This window comes from Artemia sp. Qi Xiang Cuo, chromosome 4 (assembly GCF_049724085.1).
Source record: "Artemia sp. Qi Xiang Cuo chromosome 4, ASM4972408v1, whole genome shotgun sequence".
Classification (NCBI taxonomy): domain Eukaryota; kingdom Metazoa; phylum Arthropoda; class Branchiopoda; order Anostraca; family Artemiidae; genus Artemia; species Artemia sp. Qi Xiang Cuo.
In genome coordinates this window covers 57,561,752-57,577,973 of record NC_142797.1, presented here as the reverse complement: position 1 = coordinate 57,577,973, position 16,222 = coordinate 57,561,752, and the positions used below count along the sequence as shown (strand labels likewise).

Below are 16,222 nucleotides of genomic sequence, written 5' to 3'. Positions count from 1 at the left end.
ACAATCGAATGAGCCCTTTTTGAAGTTTCTACGACAGCGCTTTCTATAAAAACGGCATATGCCCCATTGCATAAGTTACAACCCTTGACCTGAGGGCTGTGAGAGGGTTGTCATCATCAAAGACATAATTTCCGGACCTTTCAACTACGACGAGGAAAATGGCTATCTCAAAAGTTTGATTGAATGTGTTTGGGAAAATGGTGGGTGTGAGAGGGGGGCCATCCAATCACTTTCGACTATTAAAAAGGGCACTAGCTGTTTCAATTTTCAATCGAATCATTCCTTTTTGAAGTTTCTACTACAACGCTTTCTATAACAAAAAAAAACTTATATGCCCCAAGGGCATAAATTACAACCCTTGCCTTGGGGGCTATGGGGGAAGTGTCATCCTCAAAACCATAATTTTGATTATGGTTTTTTTGATTGGTTGGATGTGTTTGGGGAAATAGTGGGTGTGAGAGGGGTGTTAGTTATCCTCCAATCACTTTCAACTATTAAAAAGGGCACAAGCCCTTCTAATTTCCAATCAAATGAGCCCTTTTTGAAGTTCCTACAACATCACTATCTATAAGAACCTTATATGCCCCCAGGGCATAACTTACAACCCTTGCCCCGAGGGCTCTAAGGGCGGTTATCATCCTGAAAGACCTAATTTCTAAATGGCTATCAAAAAATGTTGATTGTGTTTTTGGGGAAATTTTTGGGGATGCGTTTGGGGAAAAGGTGGGCGTGAGAGGGCACCAGCCCTTTGAATCTCCAATCGAATGAGCCCTTTTTCAAGTTTTTACAACAAAGCTTTTAATGAAAACTTTCTATGCCCCCAGGGCATAACTTACAACCCTTACCCTGACTGCGGTGGGGGGCTTATCATCCTCAAACATGTAATTTCTGGACGTTTCAACTACTTTGAATAAAATGGCTATTTCAAAATTTTGTTTGAATGTGTTTGGATACATGGTGGGCGTGAAAGGGGTGTTAGTTGCCTTCTAATCTTTTTCGACTATCAAAATGGGCACTAGCCATTTCAGTTTCCAATCAAATGAGCCATTTTTGAAGTTTCTACGACAACGCTTTCTATCAAAAACCTTATATGCCCCCAGGGCATAACTTACAACCCTTGCCCTGAGGGCTGTGGGGGGGGGGGAGGGTTTTCATCCTCAAATACCTAATTTCCAGAACTTTCAACTACGTTGAACAACATGACTATCTCAGAATTTAGATTGGATGTGTTTGGGGAAAAGGTGGGCATGAGAAGGGGTCTAGCTCCCTCCAATCACTTTCGACTATTAAAAAAGGCACTAGCCCTTTGATTTTCCAATCGAACGAGCCCTTTTTTGAAGTTTCTACGACAACGCTTTCTATAAAAACCTTATATGCCCCCAGGGTGTAACTGACAATCCTTGCCCTGAGGGCTGTGGGGGATTTTCTTCCTCAAAAACATAATTTCTGTATGGAAACCAACTACACTGAACAAAATGGCTATCTCAAATTTTTGATTGGATGTGTTTTGGGAAATGGTGGGTGTGGAAGGGGTGTTAGTTACCTTCCAATCACTTCCGACTATTAAAAAGGGCACAAGCCACTTCAATATCCAATTGAGTAGAGAATGATCATCCCTAGTTGTGTTAAAAGAAATGGTGACCTATCTATATCCATGAATTTCACAAAATTAGTCTTTTCTTTATTTTAATTAGCAGATTTTTCCATTCTTAGCAATAGAAATATAGCCAGGATTCAAAATATATCAAACACTCACCTGTCTGTGGATAAAAACGACGGACCCAAGAAGACGCCAAGTGCCACCTTGTCGATCTACATGAAGCATTCTTAAAATTTGTAAAAAGCGGATACCTCTTATTGCTGAAGTTGCAAAAACTTGACCGTTTGAGCCAGCCGTAAGAACTACAAGTGAAGCTACTACCACTATTAGATCTAAAAATAAAAATAGAAAATTGGGTACAACATCTGATAAATCATTACAGATAATAAATATACAAATAATGATTAAAATTATTCACATTCATATAATATACAATTATAGTACTTACTACAAGGTAAAGGGTGTGGCGCTTGACTTTACAGTCCTTACCGGCGGTTCTGATCTTCGTTTCATGGTCCTTCAGCCAGGGAGTGCAATGGAGGTATGGGGGCCAGCCATCCTCTTCTTTCCAACACCCTTCCTGCTTACCCATATTTCTCCAGGTACCCATTTAGAGCTGAGTCGACTCTGGCTGAGCTTACAGAGTCGCACCACTGACCTCCGTTCGAAGGCAAATGATTGAGTACACAAGGACTCGATTCCTTGTCCTCATAGAAGAAGGATTTCATGTCTAGCGTGGTAACCACTCGGCTAGGACGGCTCTTAATATTTAATTAAATAAGAAAAAACAGTTTTTTTTACTGAAAGTAAGGAGCAACATTAAAACTTAAAACGACCAGAAATTATTCTGTATATGAAAGGGGTTGCCCCCTCCTCAACGCCTCGGTCTTTACGCTAAAGTTTGTTAATTGTTTTAAAAAATAGAGTTGTGAGAAAGAGTCTAACTTTAGCGTAAAGAGCGAGGCTTTGAGAAGGGGACAGCCCCATTCATACATGTAATAATTTATGTTTGTTTTAAGTTTTAATGTTGCTCCTTACTTTCAGTTAAAAAAACTTGCTTCTTTTTATTTAATTTTTGAACGTTTTTGAATTAATGGAGATTTTGATTTTGGCTCACCATACATCAATAGTCATAAGGATAATTGCATATTAATTTTACTTTTATTTGGTTAAATTGCTTTCTCGAAAGTTGTTTAATTTAATTTACGAAGGTTTTTATTAGTAATAAATATACGTAACTTACGAATTAACTTACGTAACGAACTTCTATTTCCATATATTTTTAATAATTATATTAGGGGGTTCACCCCCTAGTCAATACCTCGCCCTTTACGGTAAAGTTTGAATTTTGTTCCAATTCTTTAAAAATGACCCCTTTATCACAAATGCCGTTAATTAGAATAAATAGCTCTTATGAAAGTACTAAAAAATATTTGGCTTAAAGAGCAAGGTATTGACTAGGGGGCAAACCCGATCATATACTTAATAATTTATGTTCGTCTTGAGTTTTGACGTTGCTCCTTACTTTCAATTGAAAAACTTGTTTATTTTTATATTTAATTTCTGATCATCTTTTTAACTAGTGCCGGGAAATCCGGCGCCCCTTCATAGAAATTTCCCTCCCCCCATGAAAAATTCCTCCCTGGAATTATCCTCCCACATAACCCTCGACCCCCCGCCCCCCCTACTACCAGAAAAAAATCCCCCTTAAAACGTCTGTATATGGAAAAAGCTATAATTAGGCGGAGATTGGATTGGAAAGTTGCCAGGGTATAATAACCAGGCTCACTAGGTTTAGAAACCGCCAAATTCTTTCGGTTTTCACGCACTTTTCAAGGCTCTCCTTTTTATATGTTTTCCCAATAACCAATACTATATATAAACATTGGGTAAAGTTCATAACTTTCAGATCACCCCCCGGGGCCTTTGGGGAATTTAGTCATCCTAAAAGACATATTTATTATATTATCGACCATGCTGAAGCAAATGGCTATCTCAAAATTTTGATCGGGTGACTCTGGGAAAAAAATGAGCGTGGGAGGGGGCCCAGTTGCCTCCATTTTTTTGGTCACTTAAAAAGGGCACTAGAACTTTTAATTTCCGTTCGAATGAGCCCTCCCACGATATTTTAGGAGTCGATTCGATCACCCCTGGGAAAAAAAACAAATAAATACGCATCCGTGATCTTTCTTCTGACAAAAAATACAAAATTCCACATTTGTGCAGATAGGAGCTTGAAACCACTACAGTAGAGTTCTCTGACACGGTGAGTCTGATGGTGTGATTTTCATTAAGGTTCTATAGCTTTTAGGGGGTCTTCCGCCCTTTTTTCAAAAACCAGCCAAATTTTCTCAGGCGCGTAACTTTTCATGGGTAGAACTAAACTTGATAAAACTTATATATTTGAAATCAGTATTAAAACTTGATTCTTTTGATGTATCTATTGGTATCAAACTCTCGTTTTTTAGAGTTTCGGTTACTATTGAGCCGGGTCGCTCCTTACTTACAGCTCGTTACCACGAACTATTTGATATAATTGAATATAATATAATTTATATACGTAGCATTTCAGATAATTATAATTATTTACACTATATTTACACTATAATATTTACACTATATTTACACTATATTTACACTATAATTATTAATCATTAATATACACTTATCCAAAAATGTTGGAGTACATAGAATAACGTCATTTATCTGTTTCAAGCAAAAAACCTGAAACTGTGTACAAGCTACCTTGAAACTATGGGTGTGTTCCTGAGGCCAATTAATAGTAACCAATTATTTGCTTGTATCTTTGTCCTAAATACTATATAATTAAAAGATCATTTTTATCCCGTTCTCATCATTATAAGTATTAGCATCCATTATTTGTTATATGTATATAACGACTGAAATGTTTTATTTTCAAGTTCAAAACAAGGGTAAAAACTAACAACAATTCGTTTCTGTCATTCACTCTGTAAGAAAGTAGTCTCTCATTCACGAGTGCCAAAGGGAAGAGCTACCACCCAGGCAAGGCAATACTTCAGCTCAAATTGGCCCCTGTGGTCTGCAAAACGACAAAGGCCAAAATTGACATTGTGGCCTAAATAACTGACTCACTATGACTTTCATAAATACTGTTTGGCCTTATGTAAATTCCAAGTAGTGTGTTTCCTTTTTACATATTTTGGATTTTTATTGGTAAATCTGGATCTTTTGAAGTCAACCAGACTTTTGACTACAGCAAGGCTGGAAGAAATGTTAATACATATTCATCATCCTTCTACTTGGAGTTGGGGCTGGTTCCTTTTAAAGAAGAATTTCTAACTCAATTTAATGGAAGATTCTATTTCAGATTACATCAAGATTGCTGTTGTGAATTACGTCACCTCGGAAATTAACACAAATGAATTGAATTCTGCCCCTCTAGTAGATAATAGAGTGGTTTCCGAAATAACATTTTACCTTATTTCTCTGACGCAACTTTTTAATTAAATTTAAGTAACGAAGGTGATGAAAAAGTAACGGTAAAACTACTGTTTGAATTTTGAATTCTGAAGCAAAGAGTATGGGAAACTTATGAAATAACAACCGGTGCTAGTCTCGACTTGTGAAATAACAACTGCCATCTAGCATTTGGGGATTCGTATTTTGTATAACATTAACTAAACTGTTGCATACTTGTCTTTTCAGGTATTTTTAAATGTAGGGAGAGGTAAAGAAAACTAAGTTTTGTGTCCAATATGCCTACTTTTTTAAGCGAATTATGCTACGTAACCTATGAAGATTTTCTCAAATTAACCTAGGCCCATTTTATGCAGACTCAATTTTGACTTAATGACAATTGTCGACGATAATGATGACTGTCAAGAAAGATATTGGCGTTCTACAGACTGTTTCCACTCATCTTTTTCCTCAGATTATAAACGTTTAGGTACCAGAGTCATTAGGTATCAGAAAATAAGTAAAAATTTAGGCATGACAGACTACGATCATAAGCATAATAAGTAGGGGTACATAATAAGTACGGTACAAGGGGGTGGGTACAAAAGACAGAGGAACAGGCTGGAATTTCAGGAACTGTTTACGTAATGGAAATGAATAATTAATGACAGTGTTACAATCAGTCTTGTCTGCACTGTCTACCGCTAAATCCTTTCGGATACAAAAGCCCCATATATAACCAAAGTCAATATGAGCGTTATATCTTTATTTCAATCCAACTATATTAGATACCTTAAAAAAGAATAAATAATATAAAAGCGTTGAGGCAGATATTACAGCTCTGTTATTTTCATGTTCTTTTAGCTGCAGCAGTGGCATTGCAGTAATAATTGCAGCACAAGTGATAATGTTGTGGCAGCAGTGGACCATTAAAATCTAAGTCTTATTTTTGTTTCTGCTTGAATCTAGCCGGGAGGATTTAACTATGCTTCTTTGAATCATTAGGCACGTTATCTCTTTGTCAAAATTCATTCTTTCTGGAAATCATTTATCGAACTTATCTGCTTTTCTTACGGGCAATTATATCTGTGTCTATGCCTAATATGACCACAGAAAATCCAGTAAACTCCTAAAACTCTGAACGTGATTATCTTATATTCTTTCAATTTCTTATAAATAAATAAAAAATAATAGATTGGGTGCGTTTAGCTTTTCATGTTTTTGAAACCGATAAAAAAAGATAATAATGTAACACCATGCTTAGAAAATCTTGATTTGAAAAGACAAGAATGCTTTAATAAATAAGATTAAAATGAAAATGATGGGGTAGCCATATTCAAATATATGTAAGGAAAAACTCGTTGTTTGCCAGTGCACCCATCCCCAAATTTTTCTCAGGTTAAATGTAAACATCTGAAACATTTAGGAAAATATTTCAAATTCTCAACACATTTTTTTCTGAAAGGCAAGCGGAAAACTGCTTTGAATGGTTGTGATATTTTTTTTTCTGTTGCGAAACACAACCCAACTGCTTGGACCTTAGTATGTTGTTTGACTTTAGCTTAAGTACTATTTTTCTTACAGTTTTGGGTAGTAATCGTTTTCATTTCATGTTCATGATTTCGATGCATTTCATTTGGTAATTTTTTCTGTTGTGGCCGGTAATTAGTTTCTTTGTCAAAACTGAGAATTTTACTCTAATAATTATTGTTTAGATCGGGTTGAATTTGAAATTTTCCCCCCAAAAGTGGCTAGAATTATGCTTAATTTGTAACCGATCAAGCTAAGTTCCTCCGACTGTATAGGTATCTTATCGATCGCACAACTATTTAGGTAGAATCCCATTTTTTTGGTAAAATTCTTGGTAATGAGTTTTTCACTGTCGACGCGAATAAAGTCTTTCACAGGTTCAATCGACTTATCCGTTCTTTATTTTATTTTTATTTTTTTCAGATTTTTGAGTTTTAGCATTTGATTGAATTTGAACTTTTATATTCGTAAAAGATATTCCTGGTAAAACTGGCATCAAAAAATGACAGAAAAAAACCCAACTCCATTGAATAAAACAAAATTTAAGAGCTGTAACCCTAAATTTTTCAGGATCTATTTAATCATAAAATGGAAATAAATAAAAAATCTTAAACGTTTCTTCCCGTCAGCTGACAGGCATAAAATTAATCAGATAAAGAACAAATTATTAAGACCCTAGAAATAAGGTTTGACGTTGAATTTAATTTACTAGAGTATCCTCAAGCATAAAAGTAGCATGAACGTGAATTCAGTAATTACGAGTAATATAAAGTTGAACGTGGATGTAGCCTGAAGAGCGTATACGGCATTTGTATTTTTAGCTCAAAAGTTTAAATACAGTTTTGCTGCATAATATTAATCCAAAATTTTATTTGTGAAAGGAATTAGGTAATAGGTATTTTTGGAAACCTAACTATTTGCGAGGCTATTTTTGAGAATATTAGTAACACTTTATTTAAGTAACTAATATTTTGGAAACCCATCTGTTACTCGTTATAGGACTTGTTCTACTGAAGACGGCTTTTTTATTCCAGTGGCTTTAACTTTTCAGTTAATTCGCCAGTTAGAAATAATTTTGGTACTTGTATGATATACCCAATACCTAATATTCTTCTAATATGTTTCTCTGACGCTCAATCCTAATGAAATATACCAAAGTAAGATAAAAATATATCTTTGTACATTGAAGGGGGGGGGGGGGGTATATTATAGCAGGTCTGCATGCCTTATGTGTTAGGTACAATTATTCTGCATGTTATGTAGTAAGAACTGCTTTCTAATTTCACACTGTCCAAATGCTCAACCTCCCCCCCATGTGCAAATATATAGCCCAACTTATATATCTTCCATTTATTCTGTCACTTCTCTTTGTCTTGTCTCACGCTAAGCTGAAATAAACTAACGAAAAAAAGGTTCTATAATGCATCAATGAATGAACAACTTGTGCGGTAGTGGGTTTATCATACAAGTAGTATAATTTCTTTTGCGAAATTTGGTGAGAAAAATACCAGCCAATCGCGCTATATTCCAATCCTCTCATATCTGATAGGTTTGATTTATAGATCTGACATTTGCTACCCTATATACTTCCAACATACATGATTTGTATACTTTTCTACTTCTTGTACATTTCTTGATCTTTCTTTCACATGCAATTTTATTGATGGTTTCCCGTAAGCTGCAACGTAAATTTACGAGTAGCATGCTGGAAATCATTCATCATATAATTATAAAAGTTTGTAAGCTAAAGATGAAGAACTCACGTTGACATAATTTGGAATGTCTAAGACTCTTACCTATAATGCATATTGGTTTGCGTGCAAAACGCACTCTTCCCCAGAAACCCATATACTTCGACCGACAACCAGCAGACCATAAACGAAGTAGATATTCAACACCGAAGAAAAGCACTAAAGATATTTCCTGCAATGGGGGAAAGATAAACAGTTTGAAATAGTCTTTCGAAACTTTGCTCACGCAAGAAAATAAACATGACAGGACAAACACTAAAGAATTACTAGATGTAAGATAAGAAGAAAGGCTTTTATGTGCTTAACAGTACTGGATTCGGGGATTTGCTCATTGTAAATAAACAAAGAAAAGTTCGTAAAGTACAAAGTAAGTTTACCGGTCCACACAAGAAAAAATGTGCCTGAACAATGTTGTAACATTGACATTTTGTTCTTCCTATCTCTTTTCCCAATGCTACATGTTTTTTGTATCTTTATTTTAATTACAAATTTCCTTTATATTCTTCAACGCTGCTGTATATGCTTTTGTGTGCTTTTATCAACCCTTTTTCTATTTTTTCTCCCTAACCCATATTCCATATTTTTTTTTGTATCCATAGTTCTTTTTAGACCCCGGCGCCGCGCCGGCGGATTGACCGAACGCCGCCGACGAGAGGCCCGGTCGAACGCCGCCGAAGCGTCGTAACGCCGCCGGCGCGTAGCAAGCACGCCGCCTCCGACAGAGGTGGCGGCGTTCGGTCGACTTTAAATTAATTTTGCGGCAATTCTTTATTGCGTCAACCGCAAAGTCGGAGCTTTTACTTCTCGTGTGGTTTAGTATTTCGATTTTTCTGATTAGAGATCAAGCAGGGCTTGCACTATCCCCGAATGCTTGGGTATTTCCCCGAAAAAAAAATTGGTTCCCCAAATCCCCGAAAATCACGCAATCACGGTGCCACCCCTAGCGATTTATCATCAGTGACTTTCCCTGCCAAATAATACTTTGCATACCATAATTCTTCACTACTTTCTTGTTCATTAGTTTTCGTCTCTTTTGTTACTTTGCATAAAAACCAGACAGATGCAATATGCAATTGCAAATATTACAATATACACAGTTCTTCATATGTTGACAAAAAAAAGAGTATCGTCTTTATGAAATGAGTTTAAATCATTCGAATGGAGTTTCCCAATCGCTATTTCAAGTTGAATAGAATTATAGAACGCATTCACTACTATATAGCTTCAGCCTTCAGTTGGATTTTGAAATTGACAGCCGACAGATTGCTTCTACAGCTGAATTGTAAGTTTGCAGATTTTTGCTGTTTTTAGATAAGATTTTATTAATGTTTAATACTCAATTGTTGAACGCCTGATAGAAAATAAAATCTTCTTTTTGAAGCATTTTTTCTCTTCCCCCCCCCAAAAAAAAACAACCGTTCTATTGAGAAAAAATTTAGCTATAGAATAAGCTATTTACAAGGTTAGGGAATTAAAAATCAAACCGGAAGTTACCCCACAAATATCATTCATAAATAAATTTTAAATTATTGCTTATAGGGGGGATAGGGGGCTATCATTTTCAAATGATAATACCTCATTTGTTTTTGAAAGCAGGGATGCAAAAAAAATAATTATTTTTTTCATTTAAAGTGGAGACAGAAGAAAATGATATCAAATTCCCTGGTAAATTATTTTTCTAATGAAAGCTGAGACGGTATCCTATCAAGGTGGTATGTAGAAGGGGGAGGGGGTAGGGAGGTATTACATTTAAATGATAATATCTCGAAATTTTTTTTTTATTGAAAGCAGGGATCCCAAAATGTTATTTTTTTTAATTTAAAGCAGGGACGGCATCCTATCAAGGTGGTATCCGGAGGGGGGGGGGGTAGCGAGCTATCATATTTAAATTATAATACCTTGATTTTTTATATATATTTTTTTTTTATAAAGCAGGGATGCCAAAAAGTTGAAAAGTTGACAAAAATTAACAAGATTTTCGTAAGTTATACTTGATACAGCGCTTGCATGGTTTTATTGTCCAAAGGGAAAGGGACATATGCGTCCAACCCGTTTTTTTTCTTATTGATGAAACGGGTTTACTTTTAAAGCATTCATTCATATGAACCAGGTAGATTCACACTAAAAGGAATTGGTGTGACGAAAGCAATATTGACATCCCCACCTAACGTTGCGCTCGAGCGACAATGGTGCCCTTGGCCCAGTGCCCAAGTTACATTAAAAGGCAAGGTCATAATAAAAGCTTTCAATTTGGGAGGTTCAGGGAGGAGTCTTGGACAGTCTTATTACCTCAGGGTACTAGATGTTGCAACGTCCTTACATATCTAGGCTATAGTGGTTTGAAAAATTCGATCACGTCACAAATGATGACCAAAAATACGCACAAATATAACAAATATAACATTTGGAATATTATAACACTTTTTACAAAGCTTTGAAGAAAAGCTAAAAAGGCTAAATACCCCTAACTACACTTGAAAGCTATTTTAAAAAGAAACTCTTTGGAGATTTCCATGAAAATGACCATAGCAGAAGCTTTGAGCCTGGGTGGGGATCAAAGAGGAGTCTTTAGGTATTTTGACTACAGGTGACTTATTGTTGCGACTTTCTTAAATTTGGTAATTTTTGTGAGCATTTGGAAATCAAAGCTTAAACTCAATAACTGATACTAAGTGTCCTAACATTTTGCTTGGCTTAAAAGTGACGAACTAGGATGAAAATCTCAATATCTTCCTGGAGCTACTTCAGTCTGCTTATTATTTTATTTAATTACATTTAAAACGGATGAACTTTTCATTTTTTACCTAAGAAAATAGCTGGCATTTCATTTTCTTCATACCGAATAAACCATTAAGTGTTTTTTGTTTCATTGTAATTGAAGTGTTTTCATGTGAAGTGTTCATCATGTATTTTTCAATTTGATAAATTTATTCCTTTCAAATGCAGTTTATATTTTGACTGATATTAGGTATTTTTCAGTTTATAATTTGGAATGAATCCCCAAAAGAAAAAAATGAATAATATCCAAAAGAGCAGCCAAAAGCAATAAAAAAGCAGCAGTTCAGCCTTAGCCTACATGACATATATCAAACAGTTCGTGGTAACGAACTGTAAGTAAGGAGCGACCCGGCTCAATGGTAACCGAAACTCTAAAAAACGGAATTTTGATACCAATAGATACATCAAAAGAATCAGATTTTAATTTTGATTTCAAATATATAAATTTCATCAAGTTTAGCCTTACCTATCAAAAGTTGCGGACCTGAAAAAAATTTGACTGATTTTAGAAAAAGGAGGAAAGACCCCCCTAAAAGCTATAGAACCTTAATGAAAATCACACCATTATATTCAGCGCATAAGAGAACCCTACTGTAGAGGTTTCAAGCTCCTATCTACAAAAATGTGGAATTTTCCATTTTTAGCCAGAAGAACGATCACGAATGCGGGGTTATTTGTTTTTTTTTCTTTTTCCCAGGGGTGATCATATCGACCCAGCGGTCTTAAAATATCGTGGGAGGGCTCATTGGAATGGAAATTAAAAGTTCTAGTGCCCTTTTTAAGTGATAAAAAAAATGGAGGGCAACTAGGCCCCCTCCCACGCTCATTTTTTCCCTAAAGTCACTTGATCAAAATTTTGAGATAGCCATGTTGTTCAGCATGATCGAAAATATTGTAATTATGTCTTTTAGGATAATTTAATCCCTGGAAGCCCCCAGGGAGAGGGCTGAAAGATATGAACTTTACACAATGTTAATATATAATATTGGTTATTGGGAAGTATACAGAGGTTTTCAGGGGGAATTTTTTCTGGTATTGGGGGGTTGGGGTGGGTAGGGGGTTATATGGGAGGATCTTTTCATGAAGGAAGTTTTCATGGGGGGAAGGAACATTGCTATGAAGGGGGCGCCGGATTTCCCATCATTATTTTAAGAAAAATCAGAGATTAAATATAAAAAAAACCAGTTTTTCAACTGAAAGTAAGGAGCAACATCAAAACTTAAAACAAACAAAATAATATTAGCTATATGATTGGGTTCAACTTGTAGTCAATGCCTCGCTCTTTAAGCCAAAGATTTTTTAGTACTTTCATAAGAGCTATTTATTCTAATTAACGGCCTTTGTGATTAAGGGGTAATTTTTAAAGAATTGGAACAAAATTCGAACTTTAGCTTAAAGAGCAAGGTATTGACTAGGGGAAAAATCCCCTAATATATGTAATAAAAATATACAAGTGCAGAAGATCATCACGCAAGTAAATTCACAAGTTATTTGTATTTACTATCAACAAGAAAGATTATAAATAAAATTAAAGAAGTATCCAGAAAACTTTTTAACGGAAAAAAGTAATCTTAGTTTACATGTTTTATTTTAATCGTCTACGTATGATGAGCCGTGATCAAAATCTGCTTTAACTCCAAAGTGTTCACAAATTAAATTAAAAAAAACTAGTTTTTTTAAACTGAAAGTAAGGAGCAACATTAAAACTTAAAATGAACAGAAATTATTCCGTATATGAAAGGGGCTGTTCCCTCCTCAACACCTCGCTCTTTATGCTAAAGTCTTTATTGTTTCAAAAAGCAAATTTGTGAGACAGTCAAATTTAAGTTTTAAGAGCGAGGTGTTGAAGTGGGGAAAGCCTCTTTCATATACGGACTCATTACTGTTCATTTTAAGTTTTAATGTCGCTTCTTACTTTCAGTTTAAAAAACATGTTTTTTTTATTTAATTTTATAAAGGAGTCAAAATAAAACTTTAAATATATTTTTTTTAAGTGGTTATTAAAAACCAGTTTTTAATACAAGAATGCTTTTTAAGAATCCAAAAGAGCAAAAAAAAAACAACAAAACAATCAATATCAAAGTCGCCCATTTCAACTGTTTTAAAGGTGACGAAATAGATATAGGCAAAGGGCATTATGACAAAATTAAGCTTCCAGGTTCAAAGTTATATTCAAAGTTTTTACCCATATAACTGACGAATTTTGTGATACGGTATTTGAAGTTTTGTATACAGTAACGCTCGATGAAAAAAACTACTAATTTTGATAATTATTTATGTTAAGAATACATAGCTAATAGATACTTCAACTACTCGTATTATGCAAGGGTTCTGAAACGCCACAGCCATTTCGTTTCTACCAGATTTCTACTTCTCTTGATGAATAACGAAGAGGACCAGTTTCCAGCCAGGGACTTGTGAATTTTTTGAACTCATGAATAGGCTCGAATCTGTTGTAAATTTAAGGTGTGATTTGAGAAAGACTGATGAAAAATTTATTTTTTGCGGTAAACATTGTTCGCGCCGGCGGCGCGCCGCCGAAATCATACTGGCGGCGCGTCACCGACATCTTACCGGCGGCGCGGCGTGGCGCGCTGTTTTTGGCCCCGCCACCGCCGGTCTTCTCTCATCGGCGCGGCGACGAGGTCTAGTTCTTTTACCGTATTCTTTCTTCTTTTCTTGCAAAGTAAAAGTTTCACTTTCGCTTTACTGAAAAAATCGATGCCGTGCAATATGAAAAGGGTAAATAATATTGACATGGATTTTCGAAACTATGTTTTAGCGAGAAAAGAACAGGAAAGTAGAAACATTAGGTTTGCTATGTATCTTTATGAAAGAAACGTTGTTCACTATAATTTAATAAAGAGATATTCCTACAAGACAGAACAAACTACCTGTTTCCCAAGTGAAGAAATATGCCTGAAGGATTTTGTGATATCATCATCTTCATGTGCTTTTTTTCTCTTTTGTTATTCGCCCTTTTGTATCGTCAAATTCTCATTTATTTGCTTTTATGTTGCTTAATGTGCTTTCATCGCCTTTATCAATACTTCCTTCTGTTTTTTTTTTATCCCTATTCCATACTTCATAAATTTTGCTTGGTATCTGTGGTTCATTTATCATATGTTTTCTTTTTTTGTACAGGATAAGTGTCATTTTCGCTTTACTGAAAACCCGATACTTAACAATGTACAAAGAACTACATTTTGAAATAGCCCTTAGAAACTTCGCTAGGAAATAAAATGAAACAGGACAGAACAAGCACTCGGGAATTGATGGATGTAAAATAACAAAGAAATATTTTTTATTTTGTGCATCGCATTTGCAACACTGGGTTTGCGAATTTTCTCATTTTAATTGAACAAAAGGATATTCATGAACATAAGATAATACTCTCGAAAGAAGAAATATATATAAAGGATTTAGTTTTTTTTGCATTATCATTCTCCTGTATTGATCTTCCTCCTTATTTCGTATTTCATAATGCATTTTTTGGTGTCTGCATTCTTATATAGTATTTCCTTTCTTTTTTGTAAGGGAAAAGTGTCATTTTCACTCGATACTGTGCAATGCAAAAAATAGAAATTCGGAGACGTTCTTCCAAAATGTTGTCAAGGCAAAAAAGATCATGACAGGGCAATCATTAGAGGATCTACTGATAGAAGATAAGAAAAATGCTTACATATGCTTTACACCACAGAATTTAGGTTATGTTCGCTATAATTCATATAAAGAAATATTCATAAAATATAAATAAATCAACAGCTCCTTGTTAGTAGAAATATCCCCTAACGATGCTATTAGCATCATCACTTCGTTCTGCATTTTTTTTTCTCTACTCCACGTTTCATGTTCTAGTTTTAGTAGGTCTATCTGGAGTTCATTTTTCAACTTTCTCTCTTTTGTGTAAAACGGAAGCCATATTTTTGCATTACTATTTACTTAAAACTGTACTGTGTGCAAATTTTGAAACTATCTTTCGAAATTTAACTCGTGCAAGAACAAAAAAAACAAAAAACAAAAACGGATAAATAATTGCTAACATTTATCCGCGGAAGCCCATATAAAAAAGGATATGGCGTGGTTTGTATTTACAGCAACATTTTTGCAACTTGTTGATAGTTCAATAAAAAGAACTAAATAAACAGCATTAGATTTTTTCATTCGTTTTCGATTTGCAGTCAATTCCCCCTTTTTTGTGGTTTTCAAGTGGAAGTGAGACTTTCACTTGATTGAAAACTCTATATGATGCAGTGTAAGAACAAGAAGGGAAATATATTTTGAAACGGTCTTCTTGCTCTTTGTCAAACAGTTCGTGGTAACGAACTGTAAATAAGGAAAGACCCGGCTCAATACTAACCGAAACTCTAAAAAACGAAATTTTGATATCAATAGAGACATAAAAAAAATTAAATTTTTATGTTTTTTTCAAATATGCACGTTTTATCAAGTTTAGTTTCACCCATCAAAAGTTATGTGTCTGAGAAAATTTGCCTTATTTTCAACAAAAGGGGGAAACACCCCCTAAAAGTCATAGAACCTTAATGAAAATCACACCATCAAATTCAGCGTATCAGAGAACCCTACTGTAGAGGTTTAAAGCTCATATCTGTAAAAATGTGGAATTTTGTATTTTTTGCCAGAAGAAAGATGACGGATGCGTGTTTATTTTTTTTTTTGTTTTTCCAGGGGTTATCGTATCGATCCAGTTGTCCTACAATATCGCAGGAGGGCTCATTCGGATGGAAAGAAAAAGTTCTAGTGCCTTTTTAATTGATCAAAAATATGGAGGGAAACTAACGCTCATTTTTTCCCGAAGTCTCCCGATCAAAATTTTTAGATAGCCATTTTGTTCAGGATGGTCAAAAAATATAATAACTATGTCTTTGAGGATGACTTTATCCCCCACAGTCCCGCGAGGAAGAGCTGCAAGTTACAAACTTTGCCCAATGTTTGCATATAGTATTGGTTATTGGGAAGTATACAGACGTTTTCACGGGTGTTTTTTTCTGGTAGTGGGGGTGGGTGGGTCCGGGGATACGTGGGAGAATCTTTCCATGGAGGAAGTTTTCATGGGAGCGGGACGTTGCTATAAAGGGGGCGCTGAATTTCAAAGCATTATTAA

General features: G+C 35.1%; 1 protein-coding gene across 1 annotated transcript in view; it reads right to left on the bottom strand.

Moving 5' to 3' along the window:
* LOC148953274 (potassium voltage-gated channel subfamily KQT member 1-like) overlaps positions 1-8,541 on the bottom strand; it is a 271,309-nt gene extending 262,768 nt beyond the window's left edge. Inside the window, exons 1-2 of the mRNA XM_089087598.1 lie at positions 8,365-8,541; positions 1,757-1,932 (exon numbers count right to left, since the gene is read on the bottom strand). Of these exons, the coding sequence (XP_088943724.1) occupies positions 1,757-1,932; positions 8,365-8,416 (228 nt within the window). The 5' untranslated portion in view covers positions 8,417-8,541. The remainder of the gene's footprint in view (positions 1-1,756; positions 1,933-8,364) is intronic.
* Positions 8,542-16,222: the final 7,681 nt, after the last annotated feature.